Below are 26,664 nucleotides of genomic sequence, written 5' to 3'. Positions count from 1 at the left end.
AGAAAATATTATACCGATAAATGAGCTCGAACACCTAACTCACCCCACCCCGGTTACAGTTACGCTGTGTTAAAACAGCCGCCCACCTTGCCTTCTCGCGCTCGGTCAAACAATTTAGCCCGTATAATTATACTCTTTTCCGGTGGACTGAATACACAGCTGTGTATTCAGTCCACTGGTGGACTGAAAACACAGCTGTGTATTCAGTCCACTGGTGGACTGAAAACACAGTTCCTTATTTTAAAATTTAATTTACTGGGGTTTTTTGGGGGTTTTTTGGTTTGTTTGTTTTTGTTTTTGTTTTTTTTGTTTTTTTTTGTTTTTGTTTTTTTTTTTTTTGTTTTGTTTTTTGTTTTTTGTTTTTTTTGTGTGTGTTTTGTTGTTGTTTTTTTTTTTGTTTGTTTGTTGTTGTTTTTTTTTTCTTTTCTTATTTTAAAGGTCAATATCCCTATACCTGTTTATTGTCGTATTTAAAAGACGGAGATAAATCTAAATTGGCAAAGTAACGACAAACATTGGGTGTCTCACATTTCTGAGGTTTAAAAAAATAAGAAAAAATAATGATAATAATAGTAGTAGTAATAATAATAATAATAATAATAATAATAATAATAATAATAATAATAATAATAATAATAATAATAATAATAATAATAATAATAATAATAATAAAACAAAAAAGCCTCCGACCTCGAGCTAACCCTAATAGAAAAAAAATATTCTAGGACTTCTTTCACTACTTCACAAATCAAAATGGGGCCGAGAATCATAACAATGGTCAAATTAGGAAATTTTAAACTTTCACAAATCTATCAAGGTTTGTTCTAGAGTTTTTAAAATGCTTTTATATAATGACAAATTGAATAAATAAACGCCCGACAAAAGGTCCACGGTGATAATACAAATGGAAAGAAATGCTAGAACGAGGAGCTTTCGGAAGGCCTCCCAAATGAACAATGGGCCCAAACGCTTTATCAGCTTTTTTTTAAAATGACATTTAAAAATAGAAAAAGAAAACTATTTTTCAAAGCCTGAAAATCATAACGCATTGTAGCGAAAAACGGATAACTTTGGCAATCCCTTGTTCCTTCAAGCACCCGGAGGAGCAGCGAAAGGCACGTGACTCAAAGGGTTAAATTAAGTTGTATCTATTCTGTCCCTCGACGGACTCGTTGCACACACTTCCTTTATCAGGCAGGAATTTTTCCCAGAAAGTAAAATCGAGACTAACTTGATCACATACAAAGTTGGCTGGGCTGAATTCGTTATTTGATAACGTTTTGTAGTGCCAAAATACCCGGCCACCAGACTTTCTTGGCTTTAGCCGTTGAACCCTTGGTCTCTTCAAGTGAAGGGAATACACACGGGATGTATGTTCTACACTGGTCTAGGGAATCACATTGGGGTAGGGCATCGAGCACTTACACACTGTCTGTTCGCCTGGGGTATGGACAAGGCTAAGGGTAGGGAATACACGCTTCGCGGCGTTTGTGTATGTTGAACCCGTGACCTCAAGCAGTCGGGGAGAGAAGGCTCTAGTTAGACTACGGTTTGAAACGACTTTTTTATGGGGTGGTGGATAGCTCATAGCGAATATTCGTTATCCCCAGACATATATTTGAAAACTCTGCTCTTTTAAACAATTATCCACATTCCAGAATATGGAATGTTTCCAAATGCACATGGAAATAATGAAAGTTAATAAAATATCTATAAAAACATATAATTAAATCAGTTGTTAGTACATATAGACAATATGCGTCGACTTCGAAGTGGGTGTCATGGCCGAATGGTTTAGTCGTCTGCCGTGGAAGTTTTACCAGAATCGACGTTGTGGGTTCGAATCCTGGTTCCGCCACTTTTTTTTTATAATTCCGTCTTCATTTTACAGAAAGTTGCAAGGGATAAATGTCCCATCTATCCTCCCCCACCCCTTTTTTTCTGCGAGTCTATTCTTTTCTCCTTTTTGTTTGGCCTTTTGTTCCGTTTCTGAGCATGAATCTCTTAAAATTGTTTTTATTTTTTTAAAGTTTTTTTTTTTCTCTCCTCTATCTGATCATTTGGTCGCTCTCTGAATATTTCTGTTTGCTTTTTAATTATTTACTCTTTTTAGACACTTTTTGAGATCGGAGTGGGGACGAATATGACAATTTGCTAGAAAATAGAAAGGAACCAAGAGAGAGCGAGAGAGAGAGAGAGAGAGAGAGAGAGAGAGAGAGAGAGATTTTTTAAAAAGAGGTGGGGGGAGGATGGATGGGACATTTATCCTTTGCAATGTTCTGTAAAAAGAAGACGGCATTTTTAAAATTTTTTTTTTAAGTAGCGGAACCAGGATTTGAACCCGCGACGTCGATTCTGGTAAAACTTCCAGGGCCGGCGACTAAACCATTCGGCCATGACACCCACTTCGAAGTCGACGCATATTGTGTACAGGTGTACAAGACTGGTGTCTGGGGATAATGACAGCCTTCTTCTTGGAATACACACTTCCATCATGCATATAGTATCAGGTATCCAAATTAAATCTGTATTTACTGTGGCCGATACGGTATCGTTTAATGCCCATTCTTAGTAGTCCACAAGAAATTTTGCTTGTTGATACTTATTTTCATCGCTCGTCAGCCTAATTTCTGAGGGATAGCACCTCATTCCTTTTGCTTACTTTTTGGTTAGCTTATGTGAGTTTTATACTATATCACGACAACGGAAATAATCGAAAAAGAAATGAAAACTTTACTTCTAGCTGGCAGCTACAGACGTAGCCGATCACGTCACGAAAGTGAAGGCTAAGGCTAAGGCATTTTCTCTTCGTTCTCTACTCTAATTATAATTTTGCACAAAATTTTTCTAGCCTAAAATCTAGGTATATTGGGTAGATAGATAAATGGTCTGATGTACGAGGGCTCTTTCATAATTAACCGAAAAATGCCTGTAAAATCCGCGTTTTTTATGCTATCAACAAAATTCTTGCACCTGTTCATACCTTGACTCGTCCTTCATTTCTCTACGTAACAGCCAAGTCTGTTGACACACTTCTGCCACCGCCGCACCATGGAATAAATACCCTCTCGTAAGAAATTTCCGTCAAGGTTTTGTAGCCATTTCCGCACATGGTCAACAAGCTCTTCATCGATATCAAAGCGCTTTCCTGCCAGCTCACGTTTCAGTGGCCCAAAGAGGTTATAATCAGATGGTGCGAGGTCTGGACTGTGTGGTGGGTGTGGCAAAATCTCCCATCCATATTTCTCTAGCCAACCTTGCGTCACTCGTGCTGTGTGGGGTGTAGCGTTGTCGTGTTGCAAAATGACCCCGTTGGTCAACTGCCCTGGGCGCTTTCTGCGAATGGCCTCCCTAAGCTTGTCAAGAGTTTGGCAGTACCTTGCAGCATTGATTGTTTCTCCAGGTTGTAAGGTTTCGAACGGAATAACACCACGACTGTCCCAGAAAACAGTTCCCATTATTTTCTTTGCTGACCGCATGACTTTGAATTTCTTCGCGACAGGTGAGGATGGATGTTTCCATGTCATCAAATCTTGCTTTGTTTCTGGGGTGCAGTGGTGCAACCAAGTCTCATCACGGTGACTATGCTGTCAAGAAAAGTCACATCGTACCCTAGAAAGTCTCCGCCGGCGTTGGCAGTATGCCCGTGAACCCTGCGTGAGCTCTTGCTTCTTCTCAAAAGTTCCCTGTAGATGTCCAATCTTTGTTCTTTATGATTGTCGGTCAATTGCTTAGGAACCCATCTTGCGCTGACTTTTCTGTAGCCAAGTTCATCAAATACAATTCTATGGGCAGAAGTTTCCGAAATTTCAAGACTGCTTGCGATTTCATGAAGTTTCAACCTCCTGTCTTGACGAAAAAGCTCATCAACTCGCTTCCCATTGTCTTCTGACGTCGCAGTTATCGAACGCCCTCTCCCTTCCCTGTCTGTCAAGTCGGAATGGCCGGCTTCAAACAAATTACAACAGTGATAGACTTGTGTACGGCTTATAACATGCTCACCATATACACTCTGAAGTTCTTTATGAATTTCGGTAGGATTCAGACTTTTGGCGTTCAAAAAAACGTATGACAGCTCTGATTTCCTCCTTTGACCAAGTTTCAAGGTGGGCCGCCATCTTTAAAATCGTCTAGAAATTCATTGTGCAAAACGATGCACTTCATAATTTCTGGGAATATCCTTAAGAAAATAAGGAATATCATGTCGTTTACAGAATTTAAAAATCTCCAATGGTTGCTGAGCAATGGGCATTTTTCGGTTATTTCTGAAAGAGCCCTCGTAGATAGATAGATTTTATTTTTTTTTAAAGTATTCATCATCCATTCATCATTGATAGTGATAGTTCGGTCTTTGGAACTGGTCAATAATTGTTGTGAACGGATTTCTTCAGTCTCCACCAAAGTGGACGTTCTCCATAATACTGTCTAGATGTAGAAGGAAATATATGGGCGGTTTAAAAAATGCCATGCATCAAGGCATCACGCGAATTGTCCGGGTATGTTCGTCCGGTAATAAAAACGTAATAAAATCAGAGTCAACACTTGACTAATTTCAATCAACTTATCTTAAGCCCCCCATAGACGCTGACATCCGCTGATCGCGGTACGGATGACCTATCGCTGTGACCCGATCCCTGCGTTTATCGCAGATGATTTTTGCCCACATACGGGGAGATATTTTTTTGAGGCGATCGGCGACCGGGGGCGTGGCAGTATAAAAAAAGTGGACAATTTTTTTCGGATTTTCGCTGTTTTCACGTCGGATTCGTGATCAGCGTCAAATTTACAATAGGTTTGATACTAAGAACTGTGTGTTTACTCCAAAAATTGGTGAAATTAGAAATAAATTTTAATTAATAGTGAGGCTATGTGGCCAACAGAACCGATCCCAGTTACTGTCTGTTATTCTATCTTTTGTCTTGCGCACAATAGTGATTACTTCTCACTAAATTATATCAATTAGACTGTTGAAGGAACGAAATTGACATCATTCCACTCTTTGTTATTGTATTAAGGCAGTCATTTTGGTAATTAGTTCTCACTAAATTATATCAATCAGACTTTTAACGTTCAAGGTTACTCGTAGTTTTGTGTGACGGTACGTTATTTCCGACTGGTGGATGTTGTGAGCATTTTACCTAAACTCATAGCATCAATAACCGTCCAAGATATTCGCATCATATGTAACAATAGCGATAATATTCTAACATGTCGAGAGAGAGAGAGAGAAAGAGAAAAATTTACTTGCGCTATATATACCGCTATATTCAATAAAGGTGCTCAAATCACTTTATAAGGGTCTTTGGCCAACATAAAAACATGTTAGACGAGACATGACTGTTAAGCGATATTGCAATTGTTTCCCGACAGAGACGACGCTGTAAACAGCGAGGTACTCATTTTAACAGTGAACAAGGTGAGAGAATGCGAGTAAAGAGCCTTTTCCAAGGACTCAATTATGCGCCACTCAGAGCGGGACTCGAATCCAGTACCGTCCGATCCAAAGGCGAGTGTCATTTCACAAGATCACATGCATAGCCGCACAAAAAAGTGATGAGAGAATAGATTCATATGTATTGAAGGAGGAGAGAGCGGATGGAGTGAGTAAAGTTCTTGGATATTTATAGAAGGAACCAAATTGACGTCACTCATCTCATTGTTAATGTTTTTAGACACCCATTTTTATGATTAGTTCTCATTAAAATATATCAGACTATAACGTTCACGGTTCCATGTAGATCTTTGGGCTGGAGTGATATTTCTGGCTGGCGGACTTTGTGAGTATTTTAATTTAACACAGAGCATCAATAGAAGGAATGAATTTGACGTTAGTCAACCCGTTGTTATTGCTTTTAGACAGCATTTTATAATTAACTTATCACTAAGTTATATCAATCAGACAATGAACGTTCGCGTTTGCAGTTTTGTGTGTTAATATGTTATACCCCGATGGAGATGTCGTGAGTATTTTTCCAATACGCATAACATCAATACATTTGCAATCCGATTTAAGTTTAAAAGCAACGTAGACCACGGAAATTTTTCCATTTGTGGACAATAAAGATTTTTTATTTATCGTCATTATTATTATTATTATTATTATTATTATTATTATTATTATTATTATTATTATTATTATTATTATCATTATTATTATTATTATTATTATTATTATTATTATTATTATTATTATTTATAAAACAAATCGACAGTGTTCCCGTGGCAGGTTAAACGGGTACTCCTCGGGACTACTCGCATTCGCACCCCCCACCACCACCACCACACACACGCACACAGCTCTTTTCTTTTTTTTTTTTTTTTTTTGGGGGAGGGGGGGGGGGGCGTTGTTTGTAGATTATAATTCAAGGTTACAATGCCCACCCCTGTCATCACGTAGTCAAGGCTTTTTGGCATCTGCCAATCCCAAATGTCTGTGTCAAGGTCGACCGTCATGTCGCGTCAACGGCGGGTGAGGAGGAAAAAAAAAAAAAAGAACTGGCATATTATTATATCATTACATTGAAAATTATGAAAACTATTTTTTATTTTGTATGAAATCCTTTATAAGTTTTACGATGAACAAGAACGAAACTTTTGCCATCTACCTCTTCCTGGCGTAACATTTATAAAAATATTATTTTTAAAAAATAATAACACAGCATTTATTTGGCGCAATATCCACGTGCCTTGGGTCCCAAGGCAACAGCAATATTAGACTTGAAAGACGAGACATGACGCCTGTCAGGCGATGTGACATTTTTTCCCAACAAAGACAACGAACGGCCATGTTCTCATTTTACACCTGAGTACGGTGAGAGAATGTGGGTAAAGAGCCTTTTCCAAGGACTCAACTCTGCGCCACTCAGAGCGGGTCTCGAAACCTGAACCTTCCGATCTGAAAGCGAGAGTCATACCACTTGATCCATCACAAAACAGGGAGGGGCACTTTTCTGTCGGCCACATAGCCTCAATATTAATTAAAATTTATTTCTAATTTCATCAATTTTTGGAGTAAAAACATAGTTCTTGGTTCAAACCTATTGTAAATTCGACGCTGATCACGAATCTGACGTCAAAACAGCGAAAATCCGAAAAAAATTGTCCAATTTTTTATACTGCCACGCCCCCGATCGCCGATCACCTCGAAAAATATTAAGCAAAGGGGCTTTGCGGGCGATCGACCGTACCTAGGTTTATCGGCCAGGTATTTGGCCACACACATTGCGTTTTCACCCCGGTTTGCCTGATCGGGGTCTGAACCAGGATCATATCCGGGCGTGTATGGAGCCTTTTAGGTAGATGCAAGGGAGACCAAAATCTTGGTCTCCCTAGCCAAACTGGCCAGTTTTGGTTTTGGCGAGGGAGACCAAGATTTTAGCTTACCAGCGTAAAACCGTATTTTGGTTCATAGAATTGTTTCTTTATGTTGAAGAGGCGAGGTTTTTTTGTCTTCTTGTTTGGTTTTGTTGCTGTTCTTTTTTTGTTTTAAAAAGGCGTTGTAACAATATTACCCTGCCCCTCCCCCTCTCCCAGAAAAGTAAAAGAATTATTGAAACTAAGAGGAAATTGAAGAATTTAAAAAATGAAAACTAAAATAAAAATATTTTTTTGAAAAGAGAAAGAAAACGAATATAAAAATAACGTTTTTGTGTTAGTGTTAGACAACTGATAACTTACATTCTTTCTTCTTCATCTTTTCTTTCTTTTTTTTTCTTTTTTTTTTTTTTTTTGGGAGGAGGAGGGTGATTGGCATGCTATTATCATACGGCCTAAAAAAAAACAACCCAATAAATAAAGAACAAAAACAAAATAAAACAACTCCACTCCACAACATAAGAAATAGTTCTGTATATGAAAATGAATGAAAATACTTCTTCGACCAAAATCATGGTCTCCCTAGTGAAAATTGAAAAGTATTAGTAAAAAAAAAGAGCTAAATTAATTTTTGTTGGACGGCCACTAACTTGCAATCTCTCTTCTGACTTTTTTTTTTTTTGGGGGGGGGGGGGGGGGGGGTGCATGATAATAATATATGTCAAATCTTTTTTTTTTTTTTTTAAAGATTAGTAAAAAAAACCACAACAGAAAAACAATCAGGAATAAATAAATAGAAGAAAAAAAACTTTCCTTTTAAACAGAAAGAAACAGTTTTATAAACGAAAATATGGTTTTATGCCAGGAAGCCAAAATCTTGATCTCCCTAGATGCTTCCTTAGTATTAGTGTTAAGAGCTTCCAAAATGGAGGGAGGATCGTTTTTATACCCATAGTGACGTCACAAACTCACAGGAAGAATAACACACAACAGTGAATGGAACTCACAAGGACACCCAAACATGAAAACAATTCACAACGGCAACTTAATAATAGCTAGACAACAACAAACATAGAAACACAACAATAAATACATTCCCACATTGTGTATGATTTCATATCAACTATCCTAATTCTCTGCAAAATTTCTTTTGATCATCACAAAGGAAGCTGTATAGGCATAGAGGCCAAATTGAAAATCGTCGCCATATAGGCCTAAATGCATGGTGTGTACACGAAATATGTGTCTCTACTTCAGGTTTTCTAGTCATCAATTTGGTTCGTGCTGTGCCAGTCCTTGCAACTTTGTCTTTTACTTTCATCTTCCAAGGTGTGAAACACATTTCACATATTTGCTGTACAGTCCCATTATTCAATGGGAGCATCGCAAAGCATTGACCAATGTCAATGTCTATATGTGAAACCAGCCTCATACTTCAAGGGGTGGGGGTAGAGAAATGACGGTACATCATTATCCAGCAGACATCGATTTTTAAACATCCAAGGGTTTTAATGAGATGTGCTTCTTGTTTGCAACGAGATATTGTGTTGGTGTAGCTGAATTTTAATACACATACGTCAGTGGCCTTGGGGCTGCGATGACCAGGTAGGTTGAAATGCCAGGCTACAGTTGTATCCAATTTGTTGGTATCGTACTGTGGAAGCTGTGCAAAGCGATCTCCCAGTCTCGCCAAACTAACAGATATTACAATGTATACATCTAATGGCATGCACAAGGTACAAGTCTGTAAAAGTAAAAGGTCATGTGATGGTCCAAACTTTCTCCGGAAATGCAATGGTGTGGTCTTCATAAAGATACTGACATGTCCTATCTTGAGGCCTCGTACATCTGCGGTTTGTAGGTCCATTGTCTTTTTGTTTACTTTCCAAGATCCTATTGCTTGCTGAAAGGACAAGCAAAATCTTTCTCTGCCATCTATTTGGTTTTTAAATAATGTGTCTATGTTTTTGTTGTAGGCTGAAGGAGGTTTTTGAGCCAGAATCATCCCGTGTTTGGCATTTTATTTTATTTTTAAACTGATAAATTCATGTATGTTCATTAATTTTTCATCCAAAGAGAAGTACTTGCTATGACTATAGTTTAATATTAATGTAATCTCATTATTATTATTATTATTATTATTATTATTATTATTATTATTATTATCATTTTAAAAATTATTATTATTATTATTACAATTTTTTTCCGTAAACGACAACACTGTCAGTCAGTTTACACCAGAGTGTGGTGAAATTTGTGAGTAAAGAGCTTTTTCCAAGGACTCAATTTTGCACCATCCCCAATGATTCAAACCAGGAACCTACCAGCCCAAAATGTGAGTGTCATACTATACCACAAAATGATATAACCACACACATGCATTCTTTAGTGTGTTTGAAATCATTATGTTATTTCATTTATCATCTAATGTATGCAACAGTATTTTTTCTCTGATGAGCAATATAGGGCATGGAGAAGTGTCAGATAAAAAGAGAGAATAAAAATATTGGTGTCAAAGGAGAGTCAAACCGTGATCCATTTATCATCTAATGTATGCAACAGTATTTTTTCTCTGATGAGCAATATAGGGCATGGAGAAGTGTCAGATAAAAAGAGAGAATAAAAATATTGGTGTCAAAGGAGAGTCAAACCCATGATCCAATACGCTTCAACAGTCGTAGCATCACTTCCCTCATAATGACGCATGGTAACTTAGTAACTGGCTCTAAACTATCGGAACAATGGCAGATGCCCTTATGAAATATTTCTCAGACGAGCATAAAAGCGTATCCAGAAGAGAGAAAAAAACATAAATCTGATCATGTTTTGACTTTTACACATTCTGATCACAAGACATATGAAAAGTTCTAGCCAGCATGAAGAATAAAAAGTACCGATTTTCTTTGTTTAGAACCATGATGGCTGCCATTGCTGGGTGACGTGACATCAGACTATTGAATCCACTTGATGCGACATCCACCACTAAATAAAGGTTTGAGAGTGGATGCTCTAGCCACTGAGCTGTCCAAGCTGGTACTTCTCATAGTTAATTAAATAAGTGCCCACTCCACACTTTAAATAAATTACTATTTTTTTCCCCTTCTTTTTTATTTATTTCAGGGAGGGAATGAGTTCCCAAAAGCCATTGATACAAACAAAATTGAGTTTTTCTCGGACGGATTCAACTGACAGCCAGAGTAGTCTTAAAAGGAAACATAGTATGTATGGCCCTTTTGTTGTGGACGTATTTATGGATTTAACATCAATTACAATATTTTTCTTTCAAGATTGCAAAATGTGTAAACTATTCTTTCCATATACTCAGTTTGGAATATTATTTAACAGATTATGAATAGATTGTGCTGCTATGTGGTCTTGTGGTATGATAGTCGCTTTCAGAATGGAAGGTCCTGCGTTTGAACCTCGCTCGACGCATAGTTGAGTCCTTGGAAAAGGCTCTCTTTGCTCATATGCTCTTACCATACTCTGGTGTAAAATGAGTACCTGGCTGTTAACAGCAATGTCTCTGTCGGAAAAAAATTGTAATATCGCCTGACAGGCATCATGATTCGTTCTATGTTTCATGTTGCTGTTAGTCAGGGACCCTTGGTAAAGCACTTAGAGTTAGAGCGTGTTTAGTGGATATTGCGCTATAAAAAAACGTTAATTATTGAGTATCTTAACAAATACATGGTGAACTAAGTTAGTTTCACTCAAGAGGATGCCCTTGACTTTTTTGTAAATGTGATTTGTGTGTTTACATGTTGAATAGAAGTTTGACTAAACCCTTATACAAACGAGGCCATCTTTAAGCATGCTGTCATTAACTCACTCAATCCTAGAGATTTTTGCAACTTTTCAAAATTGGATAAAATGTATTTAAAATGAACCTGTACATTTATAGTTTTATTCAACTACCATTACCATGCAAAAACTAAAAACATTAGCTAGGATACCATGCCTATAATTTGTCTCAGAAAAATGTAATAAATAGCCATGGGGTAAAAGTAACCCGATTAAACTACGGATATATTCGGTGTTAGGGTTGAGTGAGTTAAGCACATTTTGAACTCAAGCACGGTAAATGGCTCTTACTGAATTTTTGCCTTTGAGCACAGTAACTTTGGCTTCAGGCATGCTTCATTACAAACCGCGTCTGATTCTGGCTGTTAATACTTGTTGTAATCCACTAACTTCCATGGACTGGTGAATTAATGGACAGTGATAATGTCCAACCTATGTTGGAAAGGAAGCAACCCCGAGTAAAATCAAAAAAAAATTTTTTTAATTTTAAATTCCCTTTATTTATCTCATATGGGGAAATTTGTCTTTGGGGTCTATTGCAAGGGAAGACTGGAATAACCCAGGCGTCAGCCACAGTGCAGCGCCGCAAATTGAACTTAGGTGAGGTGACTTGCTCAAGGCCACATGGTGCAGTGGCGGGTGATCGAACTCTGTACCTTTCAGGTACGAAGCAAAGACTGTACCACTGAGCCACACTGGCCCTTATAGTAGAGGTATAAAATAGTAGGAAGATAATGAAATGGAAGTGGTGACCAAAATGCCTTCTTCCTCAGAGCTGTTTCAAAAGTGTTTTTATAGAATCAAGTGGTCTCCCAACTCTGTAACTATAGTTTAGGCAATTACAAACACAGTGCAACAGAGCATCGTTTAACATTGCAAGCAAAGCTCAATAACTGAATTCTTTTCACCAAAATAAGACAGACATCCTCAACACAAAAGATTCTCCCCTATGACATACTCCCTTTTTTTTCATTTTCACCATCATGAATTATGAAAATATAAATAAAATCTAAGAAAACTAAACATAAACAAACATATACGACTATGACTGGTAATACAGCAACATCGTGTGTGTTGCACAATCACGACTAACTTACAAAGGGAAATAGCTCATGAAATTTAATTCATGGAAATCTTTGGTTTATGTCTATTCAGACTTAAGCACATTTCTGTTTTAAGCATGCCTAAGCCTTCTCCCGAAGACTGTGCTTAAAGGCGGCAAGAACTGTACTAGATTTTTGTTCAAATCACAATTACTATCATCAGGCATCTCGTAATTCCTGTTTTCACTAAGAGAGTTGTAACAGCGAACCTTCAAACTGGTCAATCAAACATGGAAAGTTAGCAAACCAATAACAATTGGGAACATTGAGTTTTGTAGGGTTTTTTTTTTTTTCTTTCTTTTTGTTAGCAAACTTGATAATTTGAAATTGCAAACTTGATACTATCACTAAACTAAACCAAGAAGAAACGCTTCCAGATTAAATTTTACCTGGTGAAAAATGTAAAACGTAAGAGTTGATTTTCATATCCTTGGGGTCATGGCCTGAATCTTTGTGTGACTTGTGACTCATGTTTAGTATTAGATATGAAGAAATAACAGAAATCCAATGCAAAATTTGTGTGCGTCCCTGACATAATCAGTCGCATGGTGACAATTTTTGTTTTGCGTTTTTTTAAAGCCCAATGTCTCCTGATCATTTTAATCTTTATTTGAAGCAAATCGGGTGATTTTTCATGAAGTTATGGTCTAATGCATGGGCTATGGTGTGAAACCCTAATTTTGAGAAAATCGCTTCCAAAGTTGACAAGAGTTGATATTAAGTATAATGATTACCTTCATAAAAATATAACATAAAATATTTAGGATTAGAATTCAATTAAAATATTTCATCAATGTGTAGAAAAATGTTTGATTTAATGAATTTTGATGAGAACTCATTTTCCATAAAAACTGACCTCTTGACTAAAATTGTCAATATCTCTGTTCAAAGCTTTTCACCATGCGACTGATTATCTGAAGGACGCCCACATATAGTCTTTTAACTTCATGACACAGGGGGAGGGGCAACTCAATAATTATAAACAATTTAGAGTACTCATAGGAATGAGCAACTTGCCTGATTTTTTTTTTTCTTCTGATTCTTAATCACTGAACTGTGTTGTATAGTGAAATGGCTTGGTCTCTTGAATTTTAATTATGTTTTATTAATATAATCATTCGTCATATCTTATTTTAATTCAAAGGTGGAAGTACAGAATCAGAAGAAACTACGATGTCTTATGGTGCAGCAGGTCATTCTGGGATTTCAAGGTATTGTACATTTATTTTCCCATTTTTCCTTTTTTTTCTATCTTTCTTTTATAATCTATAATGGAAAATCATGCCATCTTTTTTGTACGAAGCTGATGACTAAATTGTTTTGTTTGTTAACAGGGCTTTGGCCTGTCCTATCTCTGCTGGGAGTATTAGCCTTGCTCTGCCTGTCTATGTTCAGAGATACCCAGGATGTTAATTTTATGGTTACTGGCTTCGTCCATAATGTTGTGCAGCCGACATGCTCCTCACATTCTAAGTTATGAATTTTATGTTCTGTCCATTTTGATTCCTAGATTCCTACTACCTGCTTTTCCTCACTGCGCCCAGTTGGGCTGTTTGCCGTCATCAGCCGAAGTTGTATTTCAGAATTAATTGTTGTGGCTATGTGGTCTTGTGGTATGACACTCGCTTTCAGATCAAAAGGTCCTGGGTTTGAGCCTCACTCAGCGCATAGTTGAGTCCTTGGAAAAGACTCTTTACTCACATTCTCTCACCGTGCTCCGGTGTAAAATGAGTACCTGGCCATCAACAGTATTGTCTCTGTCAGGAAAAAAATTGTAATATCGCCTAACAGGTGGCATGTCTCGTTCTACATGTTAAGTGTTGCTGTTGGCCAGGGATCCCCTGTACAGCGCATGTCTGCGTATAGCCATAGATTGATACTCTATGTATAATTTGAATATTTTTTCGCCTCATCATCAGGTATTCGAAACCCAATTTGGAACCCGAAGAAATGCAGACCGACTATGGTAGAAAAAAACTGTAAATATATTTCTTTCTTTTTTTTTTAATGTTTCTTACCTGAATACTTATTTGAAATTCTTCATTGTGATCCATTGTATGTATCCTTACATAAATATTTCCTCTGCAATCTTAAGATTCATCTGTGACAAAGACATTATGACGCAAATAATTTAGTCTGTGAGTATATAGTATCTTTTACTCGAGGTGTAAATATGGATGTAACTTTTATGAGTAGGATTTGTTTGCCCATTTGAATTACACTTTTTTTTTTCTTTTGTTTTGTTTTTTTTAAGTCCTTCAGCTGGGTGGGGTTCCCTACCTCCACAGTTGGCAGGGAGGTATATACCGTGTTTTCTATCCCCTTATATCTGTGTTTTCCAACATGCTTTCTGTGTTTGTCATGGTATGTGATTGCTTGGTTTTGTCCTGACCCTGGCCGGAGTCCTTGGCTGGGAAGGAAACAGTCAAATGCATAGTTATTGTTTTGGGAGATTATATTTTTTTCCTTGTTAATCATCTCTCTGTTATGTATTATTATATTTGTTATTTTTAATCTATAATGAAATGTAAGCATTTGAGTGTATTCCTCTTTGTTGGATCTTGTGCTTGTGTCTGGGTGAGACTTAAAGGTGATCTCAAACTAAGTACATTGATGGTATGCTCTTGGAATCTACATCTGATCCTTATTTGTTCCCAATTCCCCTTTGTCTTACTTTCTCTTGGGTGCTTTAATTGTAATTCCAGAACTTTTTACTATCCCATATTCTTCCTTTTTACTGGTATAACTGATATAACCTTAATGTGTTGCAAGCGCTGTAAAACCCCTAAAAACAAAAAACAAAGCTACCACAACGACTGTTGCTGTTGATTTTCCTTGATTATCTGATTTATTAGGATTCCACCACCATTTTTTGTTTCAAATTTCGACCATAAAAATAATTTATTTATCAGATGAGCACTAAGCTTTGCATAATGAACCCACACAATTTTTCTTCTTTTTATCTCTGATAGGTCACGTTTGCAAAGCAATGAAGCACCAGAAGACCCAGGTGAGTCCAGGGTTGAATTTTAAATGCAAAATTGGAAAGTCTTTCCAAGATAGATTTTTCTACAGAGAGGACCTAAAAAATATCTTTGTCGTCTGTCTGAAATTTAGTAATGTATTTATGTCTTTATTGTTTTTTTGTTGTTGGCTGAAGAAGGCTTTTGAGCCCGAAACGTTCCTTGTTTTGGTATTTTGTTCTTTTTGAAGCTGTTCTATTCATTTTTGTTTATGACTTTTTACAGTCCACAGCTTGTAGCAGCCTGGTATCATATTAAATGTGGTGCATTTTTAAAGAATATTTTTTACAAAAATGTCATGAACAACAGAAAAAAATAAATAAGAACTTGTTTTTGAACAAAAAAAAAAGACAACTTTTAACCCCAATCAAACCAGTTTATTTTTGTTAATTGTTTCAGAATTTGTCTGCTTTTTTTTTTTTTTTTAATCTTTTGAATATCAGGGATAAAGCTTGTGGAACATAAAACACGGGTAATCTGATATTACATTGCGATCTCATATTTCCTACAGAGGATTTGGAACCTAATATTCAAGAAGAACCAAAACATGAAAGTGATGATGATGAGGAAGACAGGAATTCCTATGGGTAAGGTGATATTTATGAATGATAGACTGTGATACGTGAAGTTCACATTCCCAAAGTTGGCTTAACTCTCTCCTTACCGATCCTTTTCAGTATTTTCCCCAAAATGCCAGCTTACCCATCAGAAAAATTGATTTTTTAAACTCAAACAAAACAAGCTCTCTACAAAACAACTTTATGTTCTTATTAATTAAACAAAGATCATTCTTCAAAGTTTGTGATGTACAAAAAATTTATTATATTTTTTTTTTTTTTTGCTCTTCTTTATTCTTACCATTATTATCATTTATGTAAATCGGAATTTTGGAGACAATGGCGGAATAGTACAAATAAGAAGAGTGAAAATAGGAATGATTCCGCCAAAAGCGGAAGGGTTGGCAGGTATGTAAATGTGACGATTTTGATGCAGGTAGTAAGGAGAGGGTTAAGCTGCGTTTGATTGCCTAAACTGTTAAGATAAAAATCTGAAAAGATGTGTATGAAATAGTGCCAGCCAGACAAAGCAGAAAGACAAACAAAGTAATCCCAAGAAATCAGCCTGCCTCGATGATTATCACAGTCATGTTGTTTTGTTGCATATCATTCAAGTGCCGTCTCGACGCTCATTGTGAAACAGAAAAATACTGTTTGTAGAGTTTAATTCAGACACCTCCTTCCTCTATGTTGCATGCCCAGTTTTGAGAGATGTGAATTAAATACGTTCATGAATGCACAAGAGCAGATAAAAGGCTGTAAAAGCCCACATAAATCTGGACTTATATCATATCATATCATATCATATCATAAATACACTTACTGACTAATTCGAGTACTTTTTGTGCCAAAGCTTCTTATGCAGTGTGTGTGGAATTCCCATGTGGGCTGAAGAGCTCTAGTTACAAGTTTATAGCATTTGAAAAGTTTTTATTTTATTTCTGTAGATTTTGATATAAAGATTTAAAAGATATTTTAATGTACTAGGGAGCTCTAGCCTTATGCAAAAAGATGTTAGAATTGGAGATGGCAAAAGTGAAAACAAACACAAAATTCAAACAGTTTTTTTTTTAATACTGTCTTTGACCTCCAGTTGCATCTGCGAATCCGTCTCATGGAAGATGTCAGGTTTTCAATGTACTTGATTGAAATTGCTTCCCAAATGTCAATCAAAGTTGAAACTAATCGTCATTGTTACTGGTGTATGGACAGGCTCTTAGTTCTCTTTTCAAATTGTCTCATAGATGTTCAATTAGATTAAACAGATGAAACAGCTGGCAAAGGATCAATGTTATTTACTCACTTATGCCGCCCCTTGGGGCGCCCAACATGAGCCACAAGTCTTCGCCATTCTGTCCTGTCCTCCATAAGCGTAAGCAGCTCCCGGGTGTTGTCCATTTCGGTGTCATCTAACAGACAGTCAATGTATGTTTTATTCTGCCTGCCTCTGCTTCTGGTTCTCTCAGGTAGTTCCCATAGCACAAGACTGCTTGCAATCTCCTCCTTGTGTCTCCAGCAGTGCCCCGCAAGTCTCAGTCTTCTCTTTTGTATCTTCGAGGTCACTGGGGGGGGAGATGTTATTATCAAAAAGCAAGTTGAAATCTTTTGGTGATCGCTCTTTTCGATATTATGATCCTAAGCTCTGGAATACCATACCCCATTAGAGAAATCGAGAATATCTCAAACTTTAAATCTGCTTTTAAAAAAAACAGTTTTTCACAATTCATCTTACACCAATTGGAATGTTTGTATAATATTATTTTAGCAATATGTATTTTGTTTCCATGTTTAATTTTGACCACCTGTGTTTGTAACGTAATTCATTATCTGTAAATCGCTCTGTATTATTATTATTATTATTATTATTATTATTATTATTATTATTATTATTATTATTATTGCTATTATTATTATTATTATTATTATTATTATTATTATTATTATTATTATTATTATTATTTATTATTATTATTATTATTGCTATTATTATTATTTATTATTATTATTATTATTATTATATTATTATTGCTATTATTATTATTATTATTATTATTTATTATTATTATTATTATTATTATTATTATTATTATTATTGCTATTATTATTATTATTATTATTATTGTTATTATTATTATTATTATTATTGTTATTATTATTATTATTATTATTATTGTTATTATTATTATTATTATTATCATCATCATCATCTTTTATTTTTTCATTATTTAGATCCCATGAATCTGACATAGAATTTGTTGATAATAATTTGTCTGATGACAACCTTGACCTGCAAGACTGGGTAACTATTTTTCATTTTTTTTTCACATGGTTTCGCATTCCTTCAATACTGGAATAAGTTTTGGTAAATTAAAGAATATCCCGACTTTTAATGTTTAATGCTGGAGTGGAGTCAGCGTCAAGTCTTTGCTGGTGACACTGTTTGTTGAAGTCGGGAGTCACTTCCGTTTAGAGCAAAAACTCTGACCTCAACCGATCCAATTTTAGTTCTGCTGGGAAATAAGTACTGAATAAAGTGGAGTGGTTTAATTCATAAAATGTGAAGCCCTGAAGTTGCGGATATGTGGTATAGTGGTATGACAATTCACCTTTGGATTGGAAGGTCCTGAGTTCGAGTCCCTCTCTGAGTGGTGCTTAGGTCAGTCCTTGGAAAAGGCTCTTTACTCACATTCTCTCACCGCACTCCGGTGTAAAATCAGTACCTGGCCGTTAAAAGCTTTCAGAAAAAATTGTAATATCACCTGACAGTCATCATGTCTCATTCTACGTGTTAAGTGTTGCTATTGGCTAGGAACCCCTTTGAATATGTTTTGTGGATATTACGTCATATAACTCAAGCTCAAGTTATAAGGATGTAACCTCAGATTCCTAACAAAGCCCCAAATAACCTTCTTTGCCATTTCCAGTGCAGGTCTATTCTATCTACCACCAGTGCAGGTATATTCTATCTACCAATCAAAATTGCTGTGTCAGAGGCGACAATGAATGGCCCCTTGACCACCCAGCAGTGATTGGTTAGCTAGGTGTTAGATCTGGTGTAAAGTAATTGCGATAGACTAGCATCCTATCAAAAGGGTAGCAAGCAATTGCTAATGTTCATTTCACGCTCTAGAAACCGGGATAAATTCCGGCTTCATGTGCCAAATAGCTCTGAAGGACGACTACTCTGTTCAGATGACTCCATCTAGGGTCGATTTGAAATCGGCTTGACCTGTGCGGCTATGTGGTCTAGTGGTATGACACTCGCTTTCGGATCGGAAGGTTCGGGGTTCGAGCCTCGCTCTGCGCATAGTTGAGTCCTTGGAAAAGGCTCTTTACTCACATTCTCTCACCGTACTCAGGTGTAACATGAGTACCTGGCCATTAACAGCGTTGTCTTTGTCCGAAAAATTGTAATATCGCCTAACAGGCGTCATGTCCCATCCTAAATGTTAATTGTTGCTGTTGGCCAGGGACCCCTTGTAAAGTGCTTTGAGCACGCTAAGTGGATATTGCGCTATATAAAAAGCTCATTTATTTATTTATTGGGTTGGTTAGAATCAATTTTGACCTTTAAGACTTTAGCATGCCCCCTATATTCTGCATCACGAAAGGTGACTAAATTTTCCATGATGGTGCTGAAATTAACTTAAAGTGTCATAAGCATAATGAAAATCCTTAAAAAAACAAATATGAATATTCAGTGTCATGTTGTCTCCCACATGGTCTTGTTCCCAGGGTTGCCCATTTGATGACCTTCCAAAAGCACCAGAATGTTTCAGGAAACCATTGCCAATTCTGAGGGATCATCCTCCTTATCACTATGTCTATTTTATCCCTGTAAGCATCTGGTTTTTCATAATTATATATTTTCCATTGATTGGTTTCAAAAACAAAATAAAACAGAGTAGGGAGAGAGAGGGAGAGAGAGTGAGAGAGAGAGAGAGAGAGAGAGAGAGAGAGAGAGAGAGAGAGAGAGAGAGAGAGAGAGAGAGAGAGAAAGGGGGGGGGGGGGAAGGGGACATGAAATGGAAAATTGGTTCTCTATGGCACGCTGTAGTTTTGTGAAGATCATGGGACATTGTGAATTCATAGTACTGGATTATACGAATTAATTTCTTTTAATTTTCACAAAAGCATTTCTAGCATTAAATAATTTGCATTAATTTTTTTTTTAATTCCTAAATCAGCTAAGACCCAAATTTGCCCTTGTGATGCTTTGCGTAAATGGCTTTGGTGATTAAGTATTCAAAGTTTTAGCCTGTTTTTATCCTAAAATATTTCTTAAATCATTATTAAGTCCACCAAAGAATAAGGCACAAAAGCTTTTTATTTTTTAATTGATGAAAATCGTGCCAGTAAAATTATATGTATTCTTAATCTAGTCACCTGGAACAACTACAAAAGACGTCTAACTTCTTACATCATGGCACAAGACTGAAGGGCTAGAGCTCAGGTGGTCGCTGAGTCGGATAAGTAAATCTAGTAAAAATCCATTAAAGTTCAAAATAGAATGTGTGAAAAAACATTTAGAAAACACAAGCAGTCATAAAACACCACCACACACTACACACTATCTCAATATTATAATAATGCAATTGATATGTTTATGTTGTTGTTTTCTTTTGCATTCTAATTCCCAGACTGATAAATTGAAGGAAGCAAAAGAATTCCCTCGTTCTCAACCTGGTGACTTTTTTGATAACTGGGACAGAGTTGATGAAGTGAAAATGCCTTGCTCCCAAAGCAGTATAATACCTGATCCAAATAACGTACTGGTAACATTGTGTATATATTTGTGTGTTTGTGTTTGTGTGTGTGTGCACGTGTTTGAATGATGGTGAGATGATGATGATTATCTTGTTTTAAAGAATAGGCCAAATCAATAGATTCTGAAGGCTAAAGAAAATTCGACCTTGTTAAGTCATTTAGGTGTTAGGTTACCTGTGATAAACTCATACCTTGATTGTCTCAATAGTCAATCAACCGACAGGTGACACAGTCTATGGTGCTGTCCTCTGTCCAAAGACATGCATTTAAAAATTTATTTTTAAAAATTTTAATTAAAAAAAAAAAATTCCCTTTATTTATCCCATAGAGGAAATTTGTCTCTAGGATCTATTCCAAGAGAAGACTGGAATAACCCAGGCGTCAGCCGTGGTGCAGCACCGCAAATTGAGCTAGGGCAAGTGACTTGCTCAGTGCCACACAGCGCAAAATCGGGTGATCATTTTGGCTAAAATCTAAAGAAGCTAATTGCTCTTTTCATTTCATTTTACATTGAGATTGGTAGCATTCTTTATCATGATAATAAAATGTTTTTAAACGTGCAAAAATGTAACACCCTAGTTTCCACATCATCTGAAACTGAATTTAACCCGCTGAAATAATTTTATGTGGATTTCATTTTGAATTTGAATCGGAGTGGTTTTAGTAAATACAGACCTGTAAAATGTCCAACAATTGTCGGAATTCCGACCATTATCGCCTCGATCATTTTACTCTTTTCACCATTATTTTGCGCTTAATGTAAGCGTATTGTATTGACTTCAAACGTATGTGCTGTAGGTTCCAGGGGGGGGGAGGGAATTTTTTCAGCTGTCATTTACAAGTGTGTAAATACCAAGCTGCTTGAAGCTATAGGCTGTTATAACGGCTTTAAAAAAAAAGAACAAAATACTAAACACAAAATGTTTTGGCTCAAAACCCTTCTTCAGCCAATAACAAAATCAGTAAAAACGTCATTACATTACTTAAAATCCAATCAGATGGCAGAAAAGCATTTGGCACATCCAGTCAGCAAATACAAAGTCAAAATCTCTGTCTGAAGTTTGAAAATGTTGGTAACAAAACGTGAATAAAAACTTTCTGTGCCTGCCAAAATATACAAAGAGAGAGATAATTTGAAATATTTCAAATAGTTGAGTCCTTGGAGAAGGTTCTTTACTCACATTCTCTCACCGTTCTCAGGTGTAAAATGAGTACCTGGCCGTGAACAGGGTTGTCTCTATCCGAAAAAATTGTAATATCGCCTAACAGGCGTCATGTCCCATCCTACATGTTAAATGTTGCTGTTGGCCAGGACCCCTTGTAAAGTGCTTTGAGCACATTTAGTGGATATTGCACTATATAAAAGCTCATTTTTTAATTTTTTGAAATATTGCATCATCATTTCTGTAAAATGTTACATTTAAGATTCAAAGTTAAATTTTGTTCAACAATATAAGTTACACACCTGAGTGAAAATAGAATGTTGAATAGCTGAATAATTATCATTATGTGCATATTTGTATTTTAAACTTTTTCCTTTTGGTTTGACAGGATGGCTCTGACAAAACTATCAGTCGTTGGGAATTGATTGAGAATTCTCTGAAGAGTGGGATCACAGACAGTTTTGACCTTGAAGTAAGGCAGGCAGTTATCTCGTCGTGCTCCAAGCATTTTGTGGAGTTCATGATAGGTCATTGGTAGAGCACTTACCTCTCAAGTAATAAATAATAACGTGAAGTTGAATGTAAGCTTCAATTTAATTACAAAAAACAGATCAAATGAACGTTTCGGGTTTCCCCTTTATCAACAAAACAGGATGATTGAAACACCACAGATGAATGAATTGATTTGGTAGTGGCGTAGTTAAGATGAATAATCAAACCTCTCAAAAATATCCAGTACCAATCCCAGGTTCAATCGAGATTTGACCAACCCCCTCCCCTGGCTATCCATCTCCCCTGTCTACTAGTGCGGGGCGGTCCTTGGCAAGCTTAAGGACCACGGTCCTACGGTCCTTGGGAAATGAAGACCGCAAGGACCGGTCTCTAGACCGGTCCGTTCATTCTTGAACCGTTAAAGACCGCTACACGATGAAAACCGTGGCCTACAGGAGTAAAACACACGGAGTAGTCACACTCATTTCAAATTGTAACCTAATTAGAGAAGAGGGGTGATGCCTTCTTTATTTGCTCACCGTACTTCATTGTTACTTCGATAATTTAATAAAATTTGAAATTTATCCCCATTAATGGAGATAATGGCATCGCCCAAGGCGTTGATCGAGTTGTTCGTGGCGTTGATACACACACGCAACTCCTACCCCCCCCCCCCTCCCCCCCCCCCACACACACACACATTAGAGGGCAGCGAGCATTGAAGAGTAAGAGAGAGACGTGAAGTTATAATAAGAGGGGGTGGATGAGGTGATAAGAGGGGTCGATGGTGACTTTTTCGCCAGATCTAACAAACTCAGCTACCCATTCATTGCTGAGTAGACAGGGATTCAGAAAAAAATCGACTGCACCCGGGATCGATCTCTGGCCCTTTGCGTATAAAGAGAGTGCTCTATCAACTGAGCTATCGGGGTCCCCAAATATTCTAGTGGACCTTTTAAAAATACAGACGTTATAACTGGTTTTTTTGGACGGAAGAAACTAATGAAACTCATATTACTTGATTAGTTAAAACACCAAACGAAATTTTAATATTATTGTATTATTTTAAATGACAACAATGCGATAGAAAGGAGTGGCGACAAGAGATGGACAAAAGAAAACAAAAAATCAGACTTGCAACTTGCTAGGTTCGACACACACACACACACACACACACACACACACACACAAACACACACATCTTTTGTAGTCACATACATTTCAAACAATAACCCATTAGAGAAGAGGGGTCATGCCTTCATCATAGATCATTGTCATTGCGATCATTATGGTGTAGTAAATTTTGAAATTTACCCCGTATAATGGAATCGTCCAAGGCGTGCGCCTCCTGTTCCCCCCATCTCACACACGAAAGGGCGGTTTGCGGAGTGGAGGGAGGTGGTCGTCTGCCTCTATGGTCGTCTGTGTCGTTTAGTGTATGGCAAAGGGGGGGTGGGTGCGATTAATTAAGTGGGATGGGTGGTGATTGGTGGAAGATAGGCAAAGGACCGAGGCAACGAATCGCTGGGGAAGTAGTATGGCGCGAGACCGTTGAAAGGTGATAAGAAGTGAGGACCGCCGGCGGTCTTCCTCTATGGGACTGGACCACGGTTCACAGCTAAAAGACCGTGGGACCGGTCCTCGGTCCGGTCCTCAGCGCGGCACTACTGTCTACCCCTGTTGTGAATGGATAGTCAGGTCTGCTAGATCAAGTTAAACGTACTTTACGATGGACTCGCATCCTATCTAAAGTGCAGCAAGTTTTTTTTGCTACAGAAATGGAGATAAACCTTATGGCTCTGAAAGACAGCTTAATGATCAGAAATGAATTATAGATAGAACGAAGATGACGTCACTCAGGTCTTTGTTTTTGTTTTTTGCCATCCACGTTTATGAGTAATTCTCACTAAACTGTATGAACCAGGCTATAAAAGTTTATGGTTACACATAGTTTTGTGTGTTGGTCCATTATACTTCTGGATGGCAATGTTGTGAGTTTATTAGCCAATCGCATACTATCTATAGATTTCGTTGATATCGTGAAAAATTTGTGATTTTTAGAAAATGTCATTGAAGTTATAAAATTTTATGTCTCACTATCCTTGTTTGCAAAACAATTTGCAGTTTTGTTGAAGTTTTTAGTTTCCTGATTAGATTAATTTAAAAGCATGGTATGTATTTATAAATACATTATAAATTACAGAATTCCCAACTTGACAGTCCTACCTTCATAACTCATTTTCAGTCGTATTAGAGATGATCTTAAGCAAAATTACTCGACCAGTTTTTGACCCAGAGCATAAATGTAGAGTGCAATGAAATGAACGTGACAGAGCTTGCTTTAGATTGAATAACTTGATTGTGCACACTGAAGATATGGTGAAATTTCACCTGAAAAGAAATTTTATGTCATGGAATTATTTACATAAAAGATAATAATACAACGCAGTTTTAAGGACAGAATCGAGTCTGTTTCTTCGAACAAAATTTAGTGACTGGATGGATGACAATGCTTTTACTATCCCATTTTGTTCTTTTTTACTGGGGCTGATATGACCTAAATGTGTTGCAAGCGCCGTAAAACCCTTAAAAACAAACAAACAAACAAACAATCTCTAGGCACCCTCCATTTTTTTTTCAAAGTTTGTATTTCTGTTCAGACTAATAAAAGTTGAACTATATTGTTTTGAAACAATTAAAAAAAAGAAAAAGAAAAAAAATAAAGATGAAAGAGTTAATTTATTTTCTGTCTTTTTCCAGGAGGCCATTTTGAAATACAATCATCACTACCGCAATCACTGGAATTTTGATGTTCTTCATCATTACTTTGAGGTAAAGTGCCATTTTTTGATAAACCGATTGAATTTTTATTGAGAAAAATACCCTGGAAACCATATTTAACAGACTAAGGTAGAAGAGGCACCAGGGAATAACTAGGATTTATCAAATACCATTTTTTCCCCTTTTCTCTTAATCTTCAGTATACTTTTATTAGCTTTAACAAAAATTCTTTTTTTTCTTAATTGTTTCCATCTTTTCTGGGTGGGGCTCCTTACCTCCCATAGTGGGCACGGAGGCACTAACTGAGTCTTCTATCCCCCTATATCTGTTTTCCAACATGCTTTCTGTCTTTGTCTTGGAATGGGATTACTTGGTTTTGTCCGGGCCCTGGCCGGATACCCTATCTGTGAGTGAAACAGTCAAATGTATAGTTAGAGTTTTGGGAGATGATATTTTTTGTATTGTAAATCAGCTCTCTGTTATGCACTGTATTGCTTTTTTTACACATGAGTGTATCCCTCTTAGTTGGGACCTGTGCTTTTAGGTGATCTCAAACTTAGTACTTTGATAAGTGTGCTCTTGGAATCTATATGTTTCCTATTTGAACAAATTCCCCTTTGTCTCACCTTTTCTTGGGTGTTTTAATTGTAATTCTAGAATTTTGTACTATCCTTTTTACGGGCGCTGATATGACCTTAATGTGTTGCAAGAGCCGTAAAACCCTTAAAAACAAAACGAAACAAGCGTTTCTATCTTTTCTGTGAAGAGCAGGGCCATGAACATATTATCTTCTATAGGTTGTCCTTCTGCCGCTGGGGAGGTGACTTGCTATTTATTCTACCCCCTGTGTCTTTTGTGAATTCTAAACTGCTAGAATCTGTGAGTTGAGTTTTTGTTTTCCTGCACGCAGCTTATTTTCCCTGTTCTGGAAAAAGGCTATTTGGTTTTGCCGAGGTTGGTTGATGTGTTTTTTCATGAGAAGTTATTTTGTTGTTTATTTTCTACATAATAGGATCAGATGGTCCTGGGTTCGAGCCTCGCTCTGCACGTAGTTGAGTCCTTGGAGAAGACTCTTTACTCACATTCTCTCACCGTACTCAGCTGTAAAATTAGTACCTGGCCACTAACAGCGTTGTCTCTGTTGGAAAAATTGTAATATCGCCTAACAGGCGTCATGTCCCGTCCTGAATGTTAAGTGTAGCTGTTGGCTAGGGACCACTTGTAAAGCGCTTTGAGCACGTTTAGTAGATATTGCGCTATATAAAAGCTCAATTATTAATTTTTTTTTAATAATAACACTCTATATCCATCATATTTAAAATCATATATCATATCATATCATGCAATATCATATCATATCAAGTCATGGGTGAAAAGCTAATGGAAGTAAATCCTTTTAATGCCTTTGATGAAAACAAATATTAATAATGATTGATAATAGTCACTAATCACTGTATACAATTCACAGCATGGATGGTCAGAAATAATAATATATTAGATAATATTCATTATCTACAGTGTATCAGTAAAAGTTATGAATGTTTTTGTAATATTATGTTTAATTCTATATCGCATTTTATTTGTGCGGCTATGTGGTCTTGTGATATGACCACTCACTTTCGGATCAGAAGATCCTGGGTTCGAGCCTCACTCAGCGCAT

General features: G+C 36.8%; 1 protein-coding gene across 6 annotated transcripts in view; it reads left to right on the top strand.

The window, feature by feature from the left end:
- The first annotated feature begins 2,539 nt into the window (after positions 1-2,539).
- Positions 2,540-26,664, top strand: part of LOC144973714 (poly(ADP-ribose) glycohydrolase-like) — a 44,191-nt gene continuing 20,066 nt past the window's right edge. The window contains exons 1-12 of one of the 6 annotated variants that reach the window (XM_078916536.1): positions 2,570-2,678; positions 8,480-8,539; positions 10,435-10,532; positions 13,366-13,432; positions 14,141-14,200; positions 15,194-15,231; positions 15,756-15,831; positions 18,031-18,100; positions 19,537-19,638; positions 20,442-20,570; positions 22,120-22,203; positions 24,984-25,055. In XM_078916536.1, the coding sequence (XP_078772662.1) occupies positions 2,677-2,678; positions 8,480-8,539; positions 10,435-10,532; positions 13,366-13,432; positions 14,141-14,200; positions 15,194-15,231; positions 15,756-15,831; positions 18,031-18,100; positions 19,537-19,638; positions 20,442-20,570; positions 22,120-22,203; positions 24,984-25,055 (858 nt within the window). In that variant the 5' untranslated portion in view covers positions 2,570-2,676. Of the gene's footprint in view, positions 2,679-2,712; positions 2,792-8,479; positions 8,540-10,434; positions 10,533-13,365; positions 13,433-14,140; positions 14,201-15,193; positions 15,232-15,755; positions 15,832-18,030; positions 18,101-19,536; positions 19,639-20,441; positions 20,577-22,119; positions 22,204-24,983; positions 25,056-26,664 lie in introns of those variants that run through there. The other 5 variants (XM_078916535.1, XM_078916537.1, XM_078916538.1 and 2 more) reach the window with 5 other exon arrangements.

This window comes from Berghia stephanieae, chromosome 5 (genome assembly GCF_034508935.2).
Source record: "Berghia stephanieae isolate SIO BIC M18660-M18661 chromosome 5, UCSD_Bste_1.3, whole genome shotgun sequence".
Lineage (NCBI taxonomy): Eukaryota > Metazoa > Mollusca > Gastropoda > Nudibranchia > Aeolidiidae > Berghia > Berghia stephanieae.
Note: the sequence above shows the minus strand (reverse complement) of the source record. Positions and strands in the feature narration are given on the sequence as shown.